The sequence below is a fragment of the Orycteropus afer genome, unplaced genomic scaffold (genome assembly GCF_000298275.1).
Source record: "Orycteropus afer afer isolate SDZICR_OR568_19922 unplaced genomic scaffold, OryAfe1.0 scaffold00222, whole genome shotgun sequence".
NCBI classification, from domain to species: Eukaryota; Metazoa; Chordata; class Mammalia; order Tubulidentata; family Orycteropodidae; genus Orycteropus; species Orycteropus afer.
Genome location: NW_006921809.1, coordinates 3,002,003 through 3,027,218, shown reverse-complemented (window position 1 = coordinate 3,027,218; position 25,216 = coordinate 3,002,003). Strand labels below are relative to the sequence as shown.

The window sequence follows — 25,216 nt, the reverse complement described above, 5'->3', positions numbered from 1 at the left end:
GGTGGGTTTGAACCACCAGCCTTCTGGTTAGCAGTCAAGTGCCTTAGCCACTATGCTACCAGAGCTCCCAAATATGATATATGGATATGATATATGATATGATATTATCATATATAAACACTACACACCTCCCCTAAAACAAAACAAAGCACAAAAATCAATTCCATGGTAAATGGTTAGAGCACAGAATACTTGCTTCATAGAACATGTCATAGGGCCAAAGGTGACTGGACATGTGGTGAATATTACAAACCCTGTAAAAGCTAAAACACCATAACCTAAAACCCTGATCTGGTCACCCAAAGAAATTAGTCTAGTCAGAGTCCTGATCAACACCAAAATCTGAGAAGTGAACAGAGTTGAGAGATACATAGGAAAATAACTGGAAGAAAAAGATAGAAGCCAGGGCCAAGAGTCTGTGGCAATTGCACAGAAATGGCACATATGACAGAGAACAGAAATGTTTATTGACCTTGACCCTAGAAAGAACACTGGTGACTTTAGAAAGTATACCTCTCAGGGAATAGAGGGTTTAAGAACCAAGTGTGAGCAGGTAAGGAATGGTTATGAGTGTAGAGAGGAGAGGCAGGAAATAGGGACTAATCTCTCAAAAATCATGTTAGTGAAGACTGGAGAGAGAGGTTTGGTGCCAAATGGGACATGAAATCAAGAAAAACTGAGTTTGTTTATTTTCTTATTAGCTCTAAGGATAAACTTAAGCACAGAAGCAGATTCAGGATTTGAGTCTTAAAAGGAGCTCTGATGGTGTAGTGCCTACGGCATTTGACTGCTAAGCAGAATGCTGGCGGTTCAAACCCACCAGCCACTCCTTGAAAGGAAGGTTGGGCAATCTACTTCTGTAGCGATACTACCTCAGAAACCCAAGGAGGGGTTCGACTCAATGGCAGTGAGTTGTAGTTTTTAGAATTTGATAAAATCTACGAGGTCATTCTAGAAACAAAGATAAAATTACAAGCATAAAATTAGTTAAAAGATGAATATTTATTAAGAATGAAAAAAATCACACTAAATTACAAATTTTAAAAAGCTGGCAAATTCCATGGTCCAATATCCAAGGGAAAAGACTATTTTTATTAATTAACTGCTTCAATAATACTTCCCCCCACCCCCTCCCAATTTTAGGCTGTATGTTCTTTGAATTTCTTCAGATGACAATGATTTTTGTAATGTCTCCTATAGAAAGAACGGAAAGTTAATTTTGGCTTTCCTCTTGTGAAATCCTATGTATCATTTCAGGTGCTTTTTGCCTCATCTGTCCCTAGGGTTCTCTCTAACTTCATGTGGTATAACCTGACAACTTCCCTCTTTTGTCAAACCCCAAGGCTTCCCTGTTGACACCTCTCAGGGATTCTGTTAATGCCCAGGCTCATATATGGGAACTCAGAAGGTGCCATGATATGAACCTTTGGGCTAGTGAATAAATGTCTCCTCTTTTCTCCCCACTGAGAGTGCGTCTGGAGATGCAGGTTAAGCTTCTTAAGAGCAAGGTCTCATTGCTGGAGCAATCAGTTACCTTAGAGATGGTCAGCTGCCTAGCAGGCATCCTCTCATTGACTTTTCCCCCTTCTCATTTCCCTTGTCCCTCACTATTGTTCTCTGGGCTTGCATCCCCAAGAACAGGGTAACACCTAAGCCCACTAACTCATGTTCCAATATCTAGGGGAATTAGGCTAAGAGACCATTGTTAATTTTATGTATTTATTAACATTGATAAAGCATAAAATTTTATTTCTGTTTCATAATTAGTCAATAACATAATGTGAAAATTAAACTGTCAAGTTGGGAAAACCTCTACTAAGATTCTTGATAAACTGTAAGATTTCAGGGCATTTCACATCTTCTTGTTATCTTAGGCTGGCTTCTCTAGAGAAACAAAACCAGTGAAGCTTAGAGACAGAGAGAGAGAGAAATTCATCTCAAGGAAATGGTTCATGCAGGGGTAGGAGCTGGCAAGTCCCAAGTCTACGGATCAAACGTCTTTTCCTGACTCACAAGCTGCAGAGGCTGAGGAATTCAAGATTGGTGGGGAATCTAGGAGGCTGTTGGCTTCAGAAGCTGACGAATCTGAGATTGATAGGTAAAATGGCAGATTGTTGCCTCACAGGCTACAAAGACAACAATCCCAAGATTGTCAGGCAACATAGCAGGCCACTGGAACCAAAAATGATAACCAGCCAAATGCAAGATCCAAAATGAGCAAAGAGCCAGAGACCTTTCCCAAAGCTTTTCCATTCATTCTAGAAGCAGCCCAAATCCTGCAAACTCCTTTGCAACTGACTGACTGCTCCTTACAGATCTTACCATGGAAGTGATTACATTATATTAGATCTCATCATGGGGAATAACTATTTCACAACTGCTAAGACACTATGAGTCGGGTTTGACTCGACGGCACATAACAACAACAACAACAACAAGACACTATGAATCCTGGACCAGCCATGTTGACACACAACCTTAAGTGCCATACTTGTACAGAAACTTAAACATTATTTGAATTACTGACATCAGTTAACCAGTATCTTGACAATGCCTTTGTTATAGAGCCATAGTATGCATTTTATTTGATCTCTATCAGTGTCAGTATTTTGTAGCAATTTCCTTTTAGACAGATTCCAGAAATACCTCCAGCTACTCCAAAACCTTTGGACATTAAGAATTAAGACCCAAAAAGGAGTTGTGTTGAAAAGGGACAATGTTCTTTATCAATTTCTTTTACAATATCTTACTTTTGCAAATTTTACAAAAATATATGATCATGTGACAAAATTGTCCTTGGAAGAAACTCAAAAAACTAAACTCACTGCCATCGAGTCAGTCCTGACTCATAGCGACCCCTCCTTGGATATCCAAGGCAGTATCTCTATGGAAGTAGATTGCCCAGTCTTCCTTTTGAGGAGTGGCTGGTGGTTTTGAACCGCCAGCCTTCTGGTTAGCAGTCAAATGCCTTAGGCACTATGCCACCTTGAAAGAGGAACATGCAAATGTGGACACAATATTGAATAGCGCAGATATTCAATACATAAATACAAGTATAATATGCTTTTATACATGAATTACTAAGGGTTGTGGCAGAATAATTAACTTCTACTTGAAAGGGGTGCCTGGGAGATTATGCCCTTGTGTGAGAGAACCATGTTTTAAGGCAAACAGGTAAAAAAGAATTTTTTGTGAACTGGTTGAAAGTATAGAAAGTATTCAATAAAGAAAAATGGTTTCTGAGGGCACAATGGTAAAGGCTGGTAATGAAGATACCATTGTCCAAAGCAGGAAGGAAGATGCGTGATGCAGTGTTAAAAGGAAAGTAAGGGAAAGAAGAGATGATTGAGAAAGGGCTTAAATATGGAGTAGCAGCCAATAATGAGAGGAACAAGGAGCAAATGTGTGGTATGAATTCAAATATTCATGAAATAGGCCATTTCCTTGTTGCTTCTTACCATATTTACTTCAGAATCTAAGAGCTCCTGGATAGGAAGATAAAGAAACTGCAACAGTGGCACCTGGTGTTCCTAGTCTGAAGATGACAGGGAAACAAACCAAAAGTAAGTGGACCCAGTTAATTGTCCTTATAATGTGTTCAGAGATTCCGTTCTATCTCCTAGTTCCTTGCACTAAACAATTACTGCAAAGGAATAGTAGACAATGCGATCCTCAGCTTATACGACCATGAGTCCAGAAGAACAAGATGGTGCCCCTCTTAAAAGCTTGCAACTGGCCATCTAGGGCCTGACAATTGGTTTTTATTTACCTGGAGCAATAGAGGAAGAAACAGAGTCAGGAATAGGAGGAAAATATGAAATATGTAGCAAATTGCCTCAGTGAACAACTGCCTCTATTGCCATGAGATCAGAACAGGACGGTGCTTGGCTACCATTACTAAATATTTTGATCAAAGATTTTACAGAAGAATCCTGATCAAAGGAAGAAAATGCAGAACAACATTTCAAATTCTTATGGACTCCAGACTTCTGGAGCCAAGAGGGCTAGATGAACCCCTAAAACTATTGCCTGAGATAATCTTTAATCTCTAAGCCAAAACATATTTCCTGAAGTCTTCTTTAAACCAAGCATTAGTTTAGCTTAACTAGTAAAATATGTCTATCTTGGCATTATGTTCTTTTAAGAACTATGTATATGGGATCATATACATTATGCTGAGTGAAGTAAGTCAATCACAGAAGGACAAATACTGCATTAGTTCACTATTACAAAGAGTCAAGGAAAGGTTTATATATGGAAGGAAACTTTCTTTGTTGGTTACCAGGGATGGGGGGTGCGGGAGACTGCTAGATAGGTGGAGACAAGTATTGATTTGGGTGACGGGCAAGGCAATGTACCAAAAGTGAGTGATCAATACAGTGGCACTGAGGAAGAGGAAGATACAGAGAGGTACACAAGAGGTAGAAACAACAAAGATAAACTCTTTTACATATACAATATTGCATTGTCAGTGATAACAAACATTAATCTATGAGTAAACAGATTGGTAGACAGGCTGAATGATCAGGTATGTCTAGGCAAAAGAGAATATACCCATGACCATGTCTAAGGTTAGCAGATGACATTTCTACATATGTATTTATTTGTGCTGTGAGAATGTCCAAATATATAACAGAGCTAACAAAGGAGCAAAGTTATAACTTCTTGGCCACAACCAACCACCCTGAGGGAGTGAGCAGTTGGACCTGTGGGTTCAGGACCATGGTCACAGGGACCTCAAGCTCAAGTGGCATAGCATACTATACAAAAACATTATTCTACATGCTACTTTGGTGAGTAATCTAGCTCAATAATGGGTCTCTCTCCACCCAGAGCAAAGAATGAAGAAAACCAAAGCAGTAATCTAGCTACAATAATGGGTCTCTCTTTATCCAGAGCAAAGAATGAAGAAAAACAAAGATACATGGAAACAATTAGTGCAAAGGAATAGTAGACCATGTGATCCCCAGCTTATATGACCATGAGTCCAGAAGAACAAGATGGTGCCCAGCTACCACTGTCAACTACTTGGAAATAAATCAATGCAGGAGAGCCTGGATAGAGTGGGAGAAAAATGCAGAACGAAACTCAAAATCATTTAAAAAAGAGATCAAGTTTACTGGTCTGATAGAAGAGCCTGGTGAGACTTCTGAGACTATGGCCCCGAGTTACCCTTCAGGTCTGAAATTGAACTACTCCTATGGCTTTCAGCCAGACAAGGCATACAGGGTGAACATTTACATCAGGTAGATACACTCCTTAGACCGATCAATTGTGGGAGAGTAGAAGGGCAGGGTTTGCATAGGGAGATAGGTGGGGGGGGCAGGAATGGTTAGGAAAAGATACAGGGAAGAGGTAACTATGGGAAAGAAGTGGGAAGAGAGCTGTTACATTGTGGGGAATTGCAGTCAATGTCATGAAACAAATGGAAGCTGTATGGAAAATGAATTTACTCTGTAAACTTTCACCCACATCACAATAAAAATTAAAAAGAGGGGGAAAAAAGGACTAATGGGCCATACAAACCTTAGCCTTCACTACCCTGAGACCAGAAAACCTGTAGTTTTTCTGAAAGAATATAATCAACTGTCACTGAATTGTACATGTAGAATTGGTTGAATTGGTGTAAGTTTTGTTGTATATTCTCAACAACAGCAACAAAATAAAATGTTAAAAAAAAAAGTAAATGGTATGTAGGAAAGAGCATATAGTTGAGATATATTGTGTTTTAGAAAAATCAGGAATTCAAGTCTTTGGCTGAGAGTTTTAAACAGATTGTTGGCAAGAATTCTTTCTGCTTCAGCAAGTAGAAAGAGGAACAGTCAAATATGAATCGTGATTAGAGCAGTTTTTGCTCACATGAACTTCTAACTACTAAAAAGGCCAGTGATTGGAGGAAGGGAAGAGTATGGTTGGTTCAGGACCAAATGTAAGCCCCAGAACGAAGAAGTGATAATGACTACAAGGAGATCTGATTTTGGAGAACAATTATAATGAACCCCATTCTGTATGTTTCTATAAATGATCTCAAATGCCATAAGGTATAAGGCACTGTTATGTCTTCAAAGTACATATGTTTGAGCACTCATAACATAAACTTAAAAAGAGAAATAATTTCTACCTTTGTGAGGCTAACATTAACTATAAGTCATTAGACACCTGTAAGTCATAAAAAGAAAGTTATTTAGAAAATCTCTGAACTTAGACATAGAAATATAAAAGCATATGGAGTAAAGGATATGAACAACTTTTAAGTTAAGTTGACTCTGACCTGACATGCTGTGATAAAGAAGAGTATATTCATCTTTGTAAACTAACATTGAGACATAAATCTAAATGACATCTCTAATTTATAACCTTGAAGAAAAGATATGACATTTGGCTACTCTCTAACCCTGGAGAAAACACCCAACATACCAGTCTTTGATGTCACACTGGCCCTTGTCATGTGGAGTCAACGTGACAAATTCACACATAAACCTTCAATTTCTGCTCAGCAATCTATTTCCATAGTGATACTGCCTTGGAAGGTTGGGCAATCCTACTTCCGTAGTGATACTGCCTCGGAAACCCAAGGAGGGGTCGCTATGAGTCGGGTCCAACTCCACGGAAGTGAGTTTGGTTTTGGTTTACTGAGAGATAGAACTGAGATTCTGTCCACTGCCACGTACCACTTACCGATGATCTAGCTTCCAGACACCTCCAGAGTTCAAGCCAAGGTTAAGCCTTCTTCTTGAGACCACTTCTTAAAGGCAAAAGACTGAAGTCTAAAGATTTGGATTCTAACCACTGAACCATTAATAACCATTACTAACACTGTGATCATAATTGTTAATTCTGATTGTCCAGTTCCAAATGAATGTTGTGAGGTCTTACTTGCATGCATTGCCATGACAACCTTGCAATAAACTAAACACAATTATGCACTTCAAACCTGAGTATATCTCTATTAATTTTCTAAGATGTAAAATCTTACACAGTAAACCCTACGCCCTATTCTTTGTATTTGTTGAAAACTTCACTACAGTTATGGATTCATGGATATGAATGGGGCCCATGGTATTACACTAAGGATCAATTATGCCCCTGAAAATTTAAAAAAAAAAAAAAAAGGTGATATGAACGCAAGGTAGTGATAATAATAAAATAATATACAAATTCAAGTTACAAAAAAAAAAAAAAAACCTATGGCCATCAAGTTGTTTCTGACTCATAGTGACTCCCATTGGGTTTCCAAAGCTGTAAATCTTTACAGAAGTAGATTGCCTCATCTTGCTCCCATGGAGCAGCTGGTGAGTTTGAACCACTAACCTTCTGGTTAGCAGCCAAATGCCTTAACTAGTACAAAATGCAAGTTAGTAGAAAATTTATTTTCTCAAGCTGGAATTTGAAAGTCAATGTTTTTTTTTGGGGGGTGGGTCACTAATAAAAATTTTAGGACTTTCTATATCACTGTACCTTTTAATTTTTTTTTTTTAAGTGATGTTACTTAACTATATTCAAAATCAGATTGTTCAGGGGGAAAAAAAGAAAGAATCCTTGAGTCTTAGTGACAGAATCACACGAGTAAACACCAGACAGGCATGTGAGATGATATTATTTTGCAGGCTGTGATGCTTTTAATGACTTTGAAAGTGGATGAGACACACCATCAGACTCTGAAAGGGTTACTTTACTACTTAGAGATAATCCAGTTACTTCCAGAGAGGATTAGTTAGCTCACCAGCTTCAAGTGGATCAGTGTGCAGCAGCAAACACTTGAAGCCCACATGAAAATAAGGAAATACCCAGAGGGAAAGGCACACTGCTAATCTCTGACTCTGAACAAGACTGAGGAGCGATTGTCTGAGCAGAGCAGCACACACAGCTGATGTCCAGGCTGGCACTCCTGTCTCACACAATGCTGCCTTAGAGAAGGAGGTAGCTTTACCACATGACACCCGGCCAGCAGAGTAATGATGCCACTCTGCACAGTGCCTTCTCCAGTGATACCCTCAACAGTTAATGTACAATGAATTAAATGAGGGGAGAGATCATGGACCCACGGGATACTAGTAGTCATTAAAATGTTCTTTTATCCAGTCATAGACCAAAGTGTTGGCTTACATGCCTAGAGACCAAAGTAGAACGATGCAATGAGCCTAAAATGCTAATTAGGCTATTGAGCATCCTTTCCCCATTCCCTTTTGAAATTTGCTTGTTTTCATTTCTGTCTTTTAACTGAGTAAGCAGAGGGGAAAGGGAAACAGGAGAGAAATAGAAGATGCACAGAGTCATGTATAAAATACACGTTAAGTGATCTATATCTGGCAGTTATATTAATATATATGTATATACCAATAGTAGCTGCAAGTAAGGTTTAAAACACTCATCCTTAGCAAAGGTAGGGGTTGTCCTTAATATTTTGTAAGATACCTAGAATTTCTCAAACTTTAATGTTTTAGAAAATTCCTTACAAAGTTGATATTCTCCCTCTTCCTATCTCTTTTTTTTTTCTTCTTACCAAATACTTTTTGCATGTTACGCAAGATTTTTATCACCTAGACTCTGCTAGCCACTACAATTTCAACTCCTATCAAATTGTGTGTGTGTCTCTGTGTGTGTTGTGTTTTTGAGGTAACTCCAATTCATGATGACCCTATAGGACAGAGTAGAACTGCCCCCTAGGGTTTTCTAGACTGTAATGACCACCAACTCTTTTCTCCCTTGAAGTTGCTAGCAAGTTTGAACCGCTGACCTTTTGCAGCTGTACCCTTAACCACTGTGCCATCAGGGATCCTTCCCACCAGATTATCAAGTATTTAAAAAAAAAAAAAAAAAAACCTCTTATTATTTTATTCTTATTATCACTGCATATTTTTTCCTCTATATAGTGCTCTTTATGTGTGGTTTATCTGATAAAATGATGTTCAACTGCTCTCAAGACCCAGTTAAAGTACAGTTTTCTCTGGACACTTTCCTGATCAAGTTTGTCCTCAGTCCAGGAAAAGTTGATAGTTTCTTTAATATCTTTCATTTGTAGCACATACCACAATCATTGTATTATTTGCTTTTGTGTCAAGGTCTCCAGTTAGTTTGCGAACTTCTATTGTTAAGCAACATAGTAATTGTTTCCATTTATCAGTGAACAATTATTTAGCAAACCAATTAGTAGGATCTTTCATGAGGCTAGAGTCCCTGAGTGGCACAAAGAGTTAAGCAATTGATTACTAGCTGAAAGGTTGGTGGTTCAAATGAATCTAGAGGCACTTCTGACAGGTCACAGCCTTGAAACCCTATGGAGCATAGTTCTACTCAGCAACATGAGTTTGCCATGAGTCCAAATCAACTCAACAGTAACGAACAACTCATGAGGCGAGGGTCAACACATGGAAGGTCTTAGGAATAATATTTTTAAAAAAATAACAGAGACTATGAGTGGGAAGTAAAGAGTCAAAGACAAAAGAAAGATCCTGATTATCAGGTCGGTGAAGCTGTAAGCAAGGTCAAGCAGTCAGAGTCAAGAAAACAGAGTAAGTTAGGAAAAGAGTTTAATAAGCAGTTCAGGTGAAGACTTCTTACAGAGCCAGTAACAACCCTAAGGACATCAACAGCCAGTTTCATTAGAAGGTGCTCAGCACACAGGGCAGAGTAGGACTGTCAACTTCAAAGCTCCAGGTAGGTCCTGGAAATCTTTCTCCTTAAACACTACTAGCTGGGTAAAGGTGTACAGAGATTGCTCTCACGAAGGCAAGAAATGTTTCAGTGGTTTTTGTCTGTGCGCTTGTTCATTTTTGTTTTGTTTTTTTTGAGTTTTTCTGTTTGTTCTGTTTGTTTTGGGGACCATGTTTTTTACTACACCATTCATCTGTAGACCATGCCATGAAAAGAGGCATCATAACAGCTTAGGACAGGCAACTCACTATGTAAAAACTTGATACTTACTCAGAATGCTCTAGTCACTTTGTCTATAAGCATCTCTTAGAAAAACTCTTGGAGTAATCATGTCACACTCTCCATATGGTCAATGGCTATGACAGATTGATGGTTAGCAAGAGCAGTTGATCATGGAGCACATTAATAAATAAACTCCTAAACTGGGATGTGGTACCTGATGAGATCTGGAAAACCAGGGAGGCGAAATGGTCTTTAAAGAACAATTTGGGAGTGGCTAGACCCAAGAGTGAGCTAGTGCAGAGAAGTGACCCACAACAAGGAGTTCTCAACAACAATAAAACAAAACCACGGGCAGGACAGGGGAGAGGTTAAAACAAATCTACGATGGTATCTTGCAAGGAGCTCAGGGAAGAGGAGTGGGTTAAGTAGCATTTTGGATTTCTAGATGTATTCCTTCACCCTAGCTTCTGTTCTTCATGTATGTACATAATTCATATCTATTGTAGGCATCTAAAGATAAAATTTATTAATGTGATAGGCCATGGTGCTGAAATAGTAGTCTCTCCTTTTGCTTAGCCTTTAGGAGTGCCTCAGTTAAGTGATTATGAATTTTGTACAGGTGTTTCTGGGGTGAAGTAGTAGAATTGACTTACGTGGACTTCTTGAAGACATCTGCCAGTTCCAGGGGAAGATACAGAAGCATGAATCTGGGCAGGCAAAGACTTTTCCAGTTATGAGTAGATTTTAAGTTTTTGAGATTTCACTTATATAACAAACTACAAGATGAAAGGACCCACATGTTGTGATTTGCCTTCATCTCTAAGTTGATTGGAACCACTGACCTTTGATTAACAATAACTGCTAACTGAGATAATTTGTATCTGTAGGAACTTTGTTTTCACAGAATTATGTTTCTTGAATATATGAAATTGACCCAGGGAGACCCATTTATAGTACCTTTTAGCCGTGAGTCTGCTGATGTCATGAAACAGCCAGCAGGTTACAATGTGGTTTGCTAATAACAACACTAAAGGCCACTGCCAACCAGATACCAGAGGGAAATAACCCTCATCCTAACTGACACGGAATGGGCCTGATTTCTTGTGTGTCGTTCTTAGAAGGGCCTACCCCACCTAATTATTTTGTTTTCAAGAATACTAATATATCTTGGTGGGGTTATTTATTCACTTCTGTTCTAAAAATATTTGAACACAGACATCTGCTATGTTCTTGGAAAGAGACAGAGAAGTATAAGACAACAGTCCAGCCCACAAGGACTTATTATTTTTTCCTGTGCTCCTCAGGAGAAATTTGTACAAAAGTCAATGAGAATATGATCTTGTTATTTCAACTTGAAGATCTCATTCTGGTGTGGGTACCTAAGGGTGGGAATGTTTTCTTACTGAAAGTTTGTAGAGAGTATTGGTTTCAGATACTTTATGTCTTCAGTAGGTTGTGTAGCCTATGGAGCTGCTAAAGGATTTTGTGTTTCTACTCAGGAGCATGAAGAGCAATAAAATCCTATCTATGTAGCATACCATGAGATGGATATTTGGTGATAAAAAAAAATTGTAGGCAGATCAATATCGAGAACAAAGTGACAGCCTTAAAAAGCTAGAAAGATTTTTAGCTAAAGACATACAGCATCCCATAAAATAGCATTTCAATAAATCAATTCCTGCTAATCACTCTTTCTCTGGGGAGGATCTCAAGGGAACTACATACACAGGTGGCATTTAGGGACTGGCAGTAAAAGTCACACTTTATTAGCTGAATTAGTGAGTAAAGCAGAGTTCTAGCAAAGTCAAAGTAGAGAAACATAGTTGAGACCTGATATCTAACTGGGGCTTCCTTCCTACTTATAAAGCTAAGGTTTGGATTTGCTTTTGCAAAGAGAAAGAAAGAAACATACCAGAGCTCAGCTTGAGGCCAGCTTGAGCCTACTATCATGCCAGTAGCATGGATGAAGAATCAGTAGAAGAGAAAAAAAATATACACATAGGCATGGTCTTCTGCCACCAAGAAATAGGTCCTCTACAAAGTATTCAACTTTGACCTCTCCAATTGTAGTTCTTTTTTGTGGGTAGAGGAAGTGAAGCTAAACTTCCACTTGATGCCTGGGACTTAGATAGTGGCAGGGTATACAGAAAGATGTGGGCAGAATCAAGACATTTGAGAAGGTACTTTTGAGGGCCTGATTCAGGGAGGTTAGCTGGCTTTCACATCATCCTGCTCTAAAGGTAGACCAGGGTAAGTAATAGCAGGGAAGCCATACAGATGTAAAAAGAAAATAAAATATTGGGGATCATGACAAACTGGCAAGTCTGTGACCATATAAAGGAGGCAAGCACCAGTCAACTGCAGCCTATTGCTGCCATTTGGAATATTGGCCCAGCATTGTTAGATGCTTAGATTTAAATGAAGAACAACAACAACAAAAAAATCTTAATATTAAAATGAAATCTTTCAATATTTAAATCTTGGCCTCCAGCATCATACAAGCCAATCAAAACATATCTGTGGTGGGATTCAACTCCAGGGAAGTATTTGAAGTTCCAAAAGGGAACCATGAGGGGAGAAGAAGAAGGGAGGAAGCAGTGAGAAATGGTGAGAAGCAAGGGCACCACATAGAGTGATGTAGACAGAAAGCCATGTGCAATGGTGTGACTGAACAAATTTTAAGAACAAGGATATCCCTCTAAGAAAAGGGACACAGTGTGAGGAGTGGTTTGGGGGAAGGAAATTAATATGTTCCATTTTAAATATGTTCCTGAGAGACATAAAGATGATGCCCAATAAGCAGCTGGATATTTATATATCTAGAGCTAGGAAGAAAAAATGGGCTGCAAATACATTTTTACAAGACACTATCAGAAAGTGGCAACTTAAGCCATGGAAAGGGATTTAGAGAAAAGAAAATTAAGAACAAAGACTGAAGAAAAAGTCTATTGTGGTTTTTGTTGTTTTTAATTGTCACAGTACATAAGAAAATAACTGCTGTTTCCATATTCTTCACATGTATAATTCAGTGAAATTAATTATTTTCATCAAGTTGTTCAACCATCACCCTAATCTGCTTCCAAAATTTTCCATCACCTTTAACAGCAGCTCAGTGTCCCCTAAACAACAAGTCCTCCTTTTCCTCTCCTTCCAGCTCATCCCTGGTAACCACTAATAATCAACTTTGGTCTCAATACACTGTGCCTATTCTAGATATTTCACATAAGTGGCTCTTGTGTCTGTGTTGAGATAGAGCCATACGGTTGAGGCTTTAAAAAAAAACAAAAACTCACTGCCATTGAGTCACTTCCAACTCATAGCAAGCCCCTTTGGGTTTCCAAGACGGCACATCTTTATGGAAGTAGATTGCCCAGTCTTCCTTCCCTGGAATGGCTGGTGGGTTTGAACTGCCAAACTCCTGATTAGAAGTCAAATGCCTTAGGCACTACGCCACCAGAGGCTTAAGGCCATAGATAGGAGTGGACTCTTGCCTGGCGAGCCGTCATCTCCAGTGACAAAAAGGTGGAGACAGTCCAAGACAGGCCTTCCTCTCTTGGACTTATAATAAAAATCCACTGTCATTGAGTCAATTCCAACTCATAGCAACCCTATAGGGTTTCCAAGGCTGTAAATCTTTATGCAAGCAGACTACCTCATCTTGCTCCCACAGAGCAGAACAGGAGAGAGAGTAAATGTCTACAAGGTGCTCTGGGCTGGGACTGGTAAGGGTTTGAAGTGGTATCTGCTCTGATAGAGGAGCGCAGAAGCTGAGATGAAATGGTCCACATGAAGAAAAGATGAGTAATCTGGTTGTAGATTCACAGTGCTCTGTTTTCCCTCGTTATTTTCCCTTAGCCTTTAGTAAAGCCTCAGTTAAGCATTTATCCTCATGTCAACTCTGTGACATGATAAAACCATGTTTAAAAAAAACTCACTGTCATCAAGTCAATCCTGACTTACAGCGATCCCTTCTTGGGTTTCTGAGGTGGTATCTCTACAGAAGTAGATTGCCCAGTCTTCCTTCCATGGTGTGGTTGGGGGGTTTGAACCTCCAGCCTTCTCGTTAGCAGACATGTAGGGTCAGTGCTAAAGTACGTCTCCCCTCCCTTTCCCATCCTAAACCAGCTGAGCAGTGGGCAAAGAAAGACCTTCAAGGGTAAGAGCAATCACTCCTGGTACAAGCACTTCTTCCCACCAGTGGAGCCCTCTTCTGGTTCCAACTAGGGACTCTGGGTTGTTTTTTGTTTTGTTTTCTTTTATCAAGGAAGGTAACACGTCATCATGAATAGGGGCAGCCTGAAAGATTTATGTAGAGGGAGGCTCAAGAGTTTTGTTGCCTAGATCAATTCATACTACGTCTGTTATACTAGTAGCAAACAGGAGAACAGAAAGCATCAAGTGGTGAGCAGTTGAGCCTAGATGACAGGTTTGTATCCTTTTTAGCAGTAGCAGGATTGGAGTCAAGTCATCTAATGTTTTGACCTTCAACCTCCTCATCTCATGAAAATATAAAGTTGAATTGTATCTCTCTTGCTGAGTTTTGTAAGATTAGACAAAATTTATGTAATACATTTAAATTATAATAGCACTCAAATATGTAGCCAAGGTGAATACAAGTAATCCAATTTAAGCCTACATAAGCAAAGAAAAACAGTGTGCTTGTATATGAAAGTGACAAGTGAAGGGAGTCCTAGCTGTCCTCAGGACTTGGTTCCTCTCCACTATGGCTTTGCTGTACAGGCTTCTGTCTCAGGCTGTGAAGGCCCTAGGAAGTGGTACAGACATAGCCTCCTTATTGCCAACTTTCCCAACAGAAATAAAAGTCAGTCTGCATAAAAGGTACCACACAAATAGAGTGGGAGAACAATGTGGAACAAAAGTCAAAATCATTTAAAAAAAAAAGGGACCAGGTTTGCTGGTCTGATGGAGCCTGGTAGAACCCCTGAGACTATGGTCCCTAGCAAGCCTTCAGGTCTGGAATTGAACTCATTTCTGTGGCTTCTAGCTGAACAAATGATAGATGCATGAGCTGAACATTTACATTAGGTAGATACACTCCTTGGAGAGATCAACCATGGGAGAAATAGAAGGGCTGTGTATGCACAGGGAGACAACTCAGGGGGAAGGAGTGCATGGGAGGGAAGGACACAGGGAAGAGGTGGCTATGGGAAGGAAGTGGGATGAGAGCTGTTGTATTGTGGGAGATTGCAGTCAATGTCATGAGACAAAATGTATGTAAACTACTGTATGGAAAATGAATTTGCTCTGTAAATTTTCACCCAAATCACAATAAAAAAAAAAAAAATTAAAAGAAAAAAAAAAGGTACCACACAAAACCAGAATCCAGACTAATTGGACCACTTGATCATTTGTACTGCCACAGCTATTTTAAAATTAGAAATTATTGGCCTGTTTTGTAGTAAATCCATACCCTTGTCCCTAGGGACAGAGTTTATCCCTGAACAATCACTGGTCAGTATATGGAACTGTGCTAATTATCAAGACTTGGGCCATGGGCTTTCATCTGGACCAATAACTGTGGGTCAGGCTCTCAATCCTGCTGCACATTATAATCTGGACTACTTTAAAAAGGGAGAAAGAGAGAGAAGAAAAATCAAAATGCCTCAACCCCACCCCCAGAAATTCTGATTTAATTATTTAGGATGGGACCTAGGTACCAGTTTGTTGGTTTTTTTTTTTTTTTTTTTTTTTTAAGCCCTGAAGTGGTTCCCATGAGCAGCCAAGGTTGAGAATCCAGGTCTAAGAGGACTCAGTCTACTGGTCAGACTGGAATAAAGCCAGAAGTGGAACCTCATCCAAACCATATGTACTAAAAGGGGATAAGGGGTTCTTCTCCAAAATAAATGTGAAGTGCAGTTACTAAAAGAAGCAGAGGTGGAAACAACTGAGCAAAAACAGAAGTCTACTGCTATATTGGGCACATACCTCATCCTTACACTCACTGCCAATCTATTTTGATATAAACCTTGTCAAGTTCTCAACAGCCTAAAAAAGAAGATCAATGACATTATCCCAATTTCCCATCCGTGTAGAAATAACAGTTGCCATCAAGTCAAATCTGACTCATAATGACACCATGTGTGTCACAACAGAATTGTGCTCCACAGAGTCTTCAATGGCTAATTTTTTGGAAGGTCACCAGGCCTTTCTTCCAAGGCGCCTCTAGGCAGACTTGAATGTCTAACCATTTGGTTAGCATCTGTGTGCACTAACCATTTGCATTACCCAGGGACTCCTCCATATGGGCAGTTCTAAATATTATAAAGAGGGCTATTCTAAGAAATACATAAATGGACCTCTTATATTGTGGTAGTTAAGGTCATATATCAACTTGGCTGGGCCTGGTTGAGTAGCTGGACAGCTGGACATTGTTATTCCCCATGGTGAGACTGGTAATTAACTCCATGGTGGAGTCCATTGGAGCAGCTGAGTAGCTGCTTTAGGGATGTGTGCTACTTCCAGCATATAAGAAGCAACTTCAAGGAAAGTCTCCAGCAGCTGGCATGCTTGAACCCTACATGTAGCCGAGTTGTGGTTTAGCAGCCTGCCATGTTGCCCTGCTGTTCTTGGGACTTTTAATGGACTTAAATTAGTTTTTAATTTGGCCGTGTTGTTTGGTAATATGGGGACTGTGCCTTTTTACTTGTTGACCTTGTGTTTGTCAGCCTCAGCAGCCAACACTTGCCTGAGTGAAGAAAAGCCTCTAGCTTCAGTGGGCCAGGAGCAAGAGGCAGAGCTGAAGCTCAAGGTTGAGGGGTTTTCACCCAGTGCCTAGAGCCCAGCACTTTGAACTCAGATTTCTAGCCTCCAAAACTAAGAGAAAAAATTCCTGTTTGTTAAAGCCATTCCACTTGTGGTATATTCCTATCAGAGTGGCACTAGGTAACCAAGCATATACCCAAATCACTGTCCTTTTACGTTTAGGATAAATAAATAAATCGGAACTGCTAAATGGAGCCTGGAGTTATACTGAGGATGGTCCAAGGGATGAGAGGAAATGGAGAAGAAAAAAGTCAACAAAATTTTACTAGCTTCTCGATACATTTTTACAGGCATCAGAGCAAGTGCATTTTACACTACTTTGGCAATATTTAGCTGACATTGTTCTTGGAAGGAAAAAGTTAATAACAGGAAGATATAGTGACTAAGGGGACAGGGTTACAGATACACAGCTAATACTAGGATGGTACTCCGAAGGCTGAGCCCAAGCAGGGACAAGTTTTCAGACAAGGGACAAGGCTTTAATCTTTGTAATGTAGTATGCTTCAGGAATTACTACTTATTGTTCCACATGTCACTAAGCCCCTCAGCAGTGCACTGGAGCTCAACTTCCACACATATGTTTTCGTGCCAGTGATGCCACCCACACATTCTGCATAATTATAAGGAACATTCATCTTTTGTCTGTGGTTCAAAATGTAGTGGTTTGAACATCAGGCAACGCTATGGCAGCTTAAAATTTTTCATGGCTTAGAAACAAAAATTCTAGGTGATCCCCTGGAATGCAGAGCAAAATATTTTCCTCTTCCTCCTCAAGGCATTAGGTTCTTATATGGTAAGTCATGCATCTATGTCCCCATTTTGTCTCAGTACTTGAGTTATTAGGTTGGAAACAAAGTAACTCTCCCCAAGTGGTCATCCAGGCCTGAATGTGAATTAAACACTCTAGAGACCAAAATCTTATCCTGCTTAACTTGCCAACCACATCAGTGACACGTTTTAAGTCAATGACATTTTCTATGGATGTTTGTTCATTTCCAAAAAATATTTTGTACTAAAGTGCTACAAAATATTAGTTAAGAACATTGTGGAAGAGGCTAATTATAACAGCCCTTCCATTTTTATTAATAATTTGTAATATAATTTAAATATATATATATATATATATATATATATATAAGTGATTTTTAAGAAATACTTGAACCAAGTGACAACATGACCTACAGTTTGTTTACTGATAATTTGAAGCAAACATCAACACTGATAGTCATTTATTTTGAGGCAGGGCTAATGACTTTGCCAGTCTGTGAAGACTATGGATACTTTCCCAGAATTTTTACTTAAATAAGTAACATAAAATACATAGGACTATAAAAGAATACATTAATATAGGCTAACAGTTCCTGAAAGTTCTATCGATCTAGGTTAAGGATCTAACTTTATGCAATTTGTCATTAAAAATTTTATTCAAGTGTGCATTGAAGGCATTTCAAGAAACTGTGTTAGAAACTGTCTTGGTAAGGGAAACAAACTCAGACACCCATCAGGCTAGGCAGGTAATGGCAATATCAGCTGGAAGGGTGCTGGCAGTGTATGCATGCTGAAAACTAGGGCAAAAGGCCAAGTACCTGCCCTGTCTGTAGAGGGCGGTCTCTATTAAGGTCCAGCAGGGTTTTACTTCACGGGGATGTGGTTCCCATATGGCCATATCTCCTTATTCCCAAAAGAAGTCAGACATCTAGATTTTTATATGAAATATCCATACTGGCTGAAGACAGAAAAAAGAAAAGAAAAACACTGTTTGGACAAAGGAAATATATCTTTTACCAGACTTGTCTGGAGGGTTGTAAGTTTGTAACTTTAGGAAATAGGAGAAGTTAGAAGAAATTAATTACTCTTACTCTGAACATATTATTTACTATTAGCATCTTATACTCATTTTGAGAACAATAATATTTTAATAATATTTTTTATTTAAATTCCTTCCTAGGGCAGCAGCATGGTTCAATAGAACAAGTTAGCTTTGGGTGCTAAGTTGATTTTTTATTCTCTCAGCAATCATTTATTGAAAACCTACTTGTATGTCCTAGGCAATATAGAAGTTGCTAGGACTATAAGGATTAAGACATAATCTTTGTTTTCGGAGCCTAAAGACCACTGTAGAAAGTGCTGTGCCAAAAGGTGATGATACTTGTATTAAGGCCAATTATAGAGACACGTAAAAAGTACAAAGGGAGTTGGAGGGGAAGAAGTATAAGGAGAGTGTTCAGAGGGATTATCAGAGGAGATAGCTCTTGGAGTAGAGCTTTGTTTGAAAGCGCCCACATTATTAATGATCTAAGAGCCGATGCTGAAGAATTGGAATTATTCCCAGAGGAAATAGAGGGTAGTTGAAGAATTCTGAACAGGGATACAAGTTTAAATTTCTGATCATTCTGGTTGTGGTATGGAATGAAGCCTACAGGGGGAGACAGAGCAGAGGATGAGGAGCCACAAGATGGTTTCAATAATTCAGAGTGAACTAGGGCAGCATCATGGACATGAAGCAAGACTACTTGGTTGCAAAGATATCTAGGAAGTAGAAACAACAGAACCCGGTGGCTGATTGTTTGTTAGTGGAAGTGGGCAGGGTGGTAAAAGAGAAGGAAAATAGGAATGACTCTCAGAACTTTCTAGGAGAGACAGTATAATATAAAGGCAAGAGCACAGTCTATGGAGTGAGACTCCTTGAATTCAAATCCCACCTCTCCCGTTCATTTGCTCTGTGACCTTAGGCAAGTTATTTATCCTCCCTCAATTAGTTTTAGTTTTGTATAAATGTCAAATGATCTCAGAACAGTATTCATATTTGTACCTAACGATAACTGTTATTATGATCAGTTTTGACAATTCTTTTTTTTAGGATAGTGGTGTTACTCAGTTTGTTTGTTTTAGAAGTCTAAATGTTGTGTTCAAAGTATCTCTAGAACATTCTCAGTCTGAATAGTTGAACATCTGGATCTGGGGTTGCATTAACATAGTGCTAGTGGCTAAAGCCTTGTATGTAGATGGGAGAGCCTACTGGACATGTGGAGAACGAGGTCAGGGTCAGAGTCTCCAGGGCTGATATTGACTAGGTAGATGGAGTAGGAGGCAAATTTGCAAAGACTTGTAAGAAGGGAAGCCGGAGAGGTAGTGTGAGAAATACGAAAGAGCAGTATCTGAACACCAAAAGGAGAAAGGGTTTCAGAAGGTGTAATCAACACAGAAAATACTATAGACAAGTCAGGTATGAGAATTGAAAAGTATCTATTATATTTAACAATTAGGAAATCTTTAATAAAGTAATTTTAAATACTTTCTGTGTATTTTGCATATAGAAAATACTCATGTTATTTCCATTGTCCTTCTTAGTTTTAAATTCATTCTTAAATGAAAAACAACTACTGGACTGAACCATATAAGCTTCCATAGTTGTAGGTAAAAAAAAAACACTGAATTCAACAACTTCATGTATTTCGCTATGCTGAGTGCATAAATAGCTCTCCAAAAATTAGTAGAGTGAAAATGTTACCTATTCCTTTTGTGTCATGATGCAAATGTAACAATTATCCCTTCTTTATTCTAACTTTCCTAAAGAAATGCCACCAATAATGATTGCCAATATTATATTCACACAAGTACAAACTAATGACATCTAAATGCTTTCCTTACTCTCTATCCTACTATAGTTATTTTTCTTGTCACTTTGCCTTTGAGTCTAAAACTTGCAGGGATGAAACCTGAATGCAAAAGTAATTTGAAGAGAAGAATATTTCTACCTTTCCAAATAAATGTCTTCTATTACTAATAACATTGGTGTTAGGAGAAGTCTGGTTATTTTGGCAGCATAGACATATAAAATATAAAATTCTAAGTGTGTTGGCTTTGGAATCAAGTCCTGACTCCATCACTTATCAGGTATGAGGTCCAGGGAAAATGACCTACTCTTCTAAGCCTCCATTATCTCATATGCAAAGCAGAGATCTGAGCACTGACTCTTACAGTTTTGTTAGGATATGGCTACCTGGGTGACGTAAACGGTTAAGAACTTGATTACTAGCCAAAGTTTGGCAGTTTGAGCCCACCCAGAGGTGCCTCAGAAGATCAGTCTGGGGATCTGCTTGAAAATCCTATGGAGCAGTTCTACTCTGAACACGTGGGGTCGCCATGAGTCAGAATTGACTTGACAACAGCAGGGGGAGGCAATAGCGACTTAGCACAGTTCCCTTACAGCAAACGGTAACTGATGATATTTCATTTTTCTCTCTCCATAATAAACAAACATTAGAAAGTTTGAGAGGATTGTTTTTAAAAGAGTAATTAAATTTAAGACTAGTCTTTTAATACACCAACAAAAACTCTTGGTCCTTTGCATTCCCTGCTAGGCCTTCTCAGAGGACCAGCAGTTAGAACCATGGCTTCCTAGACACAAGGGTGTGTAAGGATTTTGCTTCTCACCAGTCTGGGGCAAGCTATTGTGTTTCTTTATAACCAATGAAATATTATGACTCATAAAATAGACTCATTTAAAATGGACACCCAAATAAAAGCCATATTTTTACCTATCAAAGACAAACATGACTGATAACACCAATGCTGTATTGCAGGTAACTTTATCACATCTTAAATTTCCTTACTAACTTGGTTATGTTCAAAAGATGAAAAAACAAAATATTTTTAAAACACATAATTCTCGTTCATTTTACATTAAATTAAAGCAAAATCATTTTAAAACCTAGGTTAAAGTATTTGGCGGAAAATCCCTTTTAAATTCATCACCAAAATTTTCAAAGGGCTTGTGATATTGAACTTCGAATGTAAAATTAAATAAAAACAAGGCTAAACAAAGGGGCCTAAACTTATTTGTTTTGCATTTTTCTGAAAGATTACTATCCATTTCTATTAGCAAAATGGTCATTAAAAATGTAATACAAGACCATTCAATGAAATGGATTCCCATAAAGCATGATAGTATTAGAGATCCCAAAGTAAAGCCACTGGAGCAGATGTTCCTAATTACACTAAGAACACAAATACTTACACAAACCAGTTGGTTCCAGCTACAGAATAATTCAATTAAAAGGATACTTATAAGTTAACAGTATGAATAATAGTTAAAACCAGAGAAACAGTGAAACTGCAAAGAAATATAAACCTACATAATCTTTGCAATTCTCAAGGGTGAGAAAACCATTCCTTCCCTTACTACAAATAGAAAATTGTTACCTGAATCAGTCAAAATGACAATAACTACGCTTTTAAGGAAAATACATAAACACACATACATACACACACACTCACAAATTAGCTAGTTTTCACCCAGGGAAATACCCATCTAAATGCAGAATATCGTTTGGAATACTGCTCTGAGAAAGTTAAAATAAGAGTCCTTACCCGTTTATATTTTTGTTGAGAAAATGATGGAGTAGGTAACGTGATACAGAAGTAAATCAGCATGCAGAGTAAAACACAAGCTCTGAGGAAATGTAGGATTCTCTTTGCAAATACTGATCTTGGCAAAGAGCCTCCTTTATGTACAGCAATGTCTGTTCCTTGCTTGTAGCAGCTCTCAAGGCTAAACAGGTAATTGTGTGCTGCTAATTAGGTTTACAAAAGACTGTGCTCAATCCAGGAGATATTTTATAGCTTGAATCAGCGAAAGTAGGAAACTGTATCTGTAAGGGCAAGCTATGGAAATTCACTCGCCTGTGATTACTAATCATTTACTCTTATACAGTATGAATTTTAAAGTTACAAATATGTAATGCCATTCAAAAAGTCGTTCAATGCTTAACAGCTATCAAAAATAGCAACAAAAAGGGAGAGAGAGAGACAATTAGAAAAACTTTTGCATATAAATATTCAATGCGCTTATTTCCACAGAGGTAATTAAGTATTCACTTCATTAGCTAAACTGTCCATCCTAGGTCACAACACACTTCCAAGAAAGCAGAGCGGCATCCATTCTGCATAAAACAGGGATATCAAACACAGTACGTTACCTTGTGTCACCTGTTGAACTGCCAACATTATCCCAGACACGGTGTCTGGAAGCAAGTTTTCTTTCAGATTGTACTGGGGTGCCCATTCCAAAATAGGTAGCCGCCTTTTACACCATTTTTTAACGTCTTCACAATGAGGGGCATGCAGCTTGCTCCAGGGCACGTTTTTCTTTTTCCTCTTTGCCCCTGTCATTTTTTTTCAGATTTCCTCTTGTTGAAATAAACGTCTTTAAACAAGAAAAAGAAAAAAAGTTGCAGAACACCTCTTTTCAATGCCAGTCTCTAATTCTTCTGTGGTTTACAAATGTCAAAGCTACCCAGAAAATAAATAAATAAAGGAGAGGAGAGAGATTAACAGAATTTAAACATACGCAGCTGGGCTGTGTGTCTTGTGGTATAGCTAATTATTTGAGATAACAGAAAGGAAAAAAAAAAAGATTTAAACCTTGGACTCTCATCTGAATGAAATGCAGAAATGTTTCCTGTTTTCTGATCTTGGGAAAGTAATGGGTTTAGTCTTAACTTGGTCTAGAGCTCTTTCGCCCGTAATTCCCCTTATATTCACTGTAGTCTTATGTTTTTGGCAGCAATCCTGATGGTTAATGAGGTATTCTGGGCGTGTGTTGGAAGTGGGCTGGGTTATGCTAATGAGGCAGGAAACAGCTAGTCCGGTCTCTCCCTGCAAGCTATGCCAAATCATAAAACTGCTAGAGGGGTCTGCCATGCAAAATATAGTAAGAAAATCTAGTCTTCTTTGAGAAGTACATATTTTCAATATATCAGATAACTGCCAGTTATACAAAATTCACGAACAGGACTGGGCACTGCTAAAAGTCTTACTGCTTTTATTCCATCTTAATGAGGTTCTCATTCATACACAAACATTCGGAAAGGTGACTACCCAGTCTGGGGGGGAAAAAAAAAAGTCAATTCTTAAAAATAAACTGGAATTTCTTCTCATGGGCTAAGAAAATAAGCATCACAATAAGCAAATATTTGTGGCTGGAGTTCTTCCTTGTTTCTGAAACAGTTCATTCAATTTTCTCTGTTTCTTTAAATCGTATAATCCTGACATTCATGGTATTGTAATTGAACAGTTCAGCATGGTTCAAACTATTGTTTGAAGTGTCCTCAATCTGTGTGTGTGCGTGTGTGTGTGTGTGTGTGTGTGTGTGCTGGCCTCCTTTCAGATAACTCTGAGGAGTTTCTCTTTTTCAGAAGGGTTGTTACATTGTCTGACAGAACAGATAGGCTATCAAAGATAACTTGTTTTTAGCCCCAGAAGAAAAAGCCTGCATTTATGAGCTGTGCCATTGGAATTAAACCAAAAAAACAATTTATTAACCAAAAATATGAAGCCAGGAAAAAATATCCCATGTATATAGTTCACCCCCTTTTAATGCCCATTTGTCCAGAGTTGAAATCTGGTTTCTGGAAGCCTTTAGAATAACAAAGAATTTGGATCTCTTGGCTACTTCTCAGAGTCCCTGGCACACCTTTTCCCTTGTTTTTAAATTAGGTAAATAGCTACTCTGAGCTTTCCGAAAGTGACATCACTGGATTTTGACTTGTGCAAAAATACCTTTCTTTTAAATGAATAAATCTTAACTATCCAAATGTAGATACCTATGTACTAATTATTGTTATCTACAGAATAGAATTTGTTTCATATTTTTCTAGTTGTTTATATTATGTTAAATTTCCAAACTGTCTGATAAGTCAGGTTTGGCAAACTTGGGGGGGGAGGGGGGAATAGTTGCCAGCTAATTGATTCCAATTCATGGCAACCCCATATGTTGCAGAGAAGAAATGCACCCCATAGTGTTTTCAAGGCTACAAATTTTCTAAAGCTGATCACTAGGCTTTTCCTCTGAGGTGCCTCTGAGGGTTTCCAACTACTAACCTCTCAGTGATTAGTCATGTGTTCAGTTGTTTGCACCACTCTCCCTCCTCCCTCTTATATTGAAGAATTGTACTATTTTAACCCTGTTCTCTTTGTATGAGAGGTGGACTCACCAGATAAATGCACATCCACTTTTCATAAAGACGCTATGTTGCTTTTTCTTCACAAACCTAACTTTGTTTAATATACAATAACTTGAGTGTGGATTATATGATGAGTATATATTATTTTATAATCAAACACTAGAGATATTTTTCAAAGCAGACCTAAGTCATATATGTACTATATATGCTGACAAGATGAGTAAAATAATTGAAACTTTGACTGAAATTTCTAATCGACAGACAGCTATTAGTTTTGCAGTTTTATCATTTAAGAAGGAAATAATTATATTAAATGTTACTTATGAAGAATTCACATGAACAGGATTTTCAGAAGATGAATCTGTGTAACCGTTGCTGTTGACTCAATTTCAACTCATAGCAACATTAAAGGACAGGGCAGAACTACCCTCATCAGGTTTCTAAGGTTGTAATCCATAGGTAGCAGACTGATAATCCTACCTTCCCCGCAGTGGCTAGTGGGTTCGAACCACTGACCTTTAAGTTAGCAGACAACCATTTAATCACTGTGCCACCACGGTCCTTTGAATCTGTATACCAAAAAAAAAAAA

At 38.5% G+C, this 25,216-nt stretch overlaps 1 protein-coding gene across 1 annotated transcript in view; it reads right to left on the bottom strand.

Moving 5' to 3' along the window:
- Positions 1–22,833, bottom strand: part of SLC26A7 (solute carrier family 26 member 7) — a 192,062-nt gene extending 169,229 nt beyond the window's left edge. The window contains exon 1 of the mRNA XM_007948748.2: positions 22,641–22,833. Coding sequence (XP_007946939.1) covers positions 22,641–22,833 — 193 coding nt within the window. The remainder of the gene's footprint in view (positions 1–22,640) is intronic.
- Positions 22,834–25,216: the final 2,383 nt, after the last annotated feature.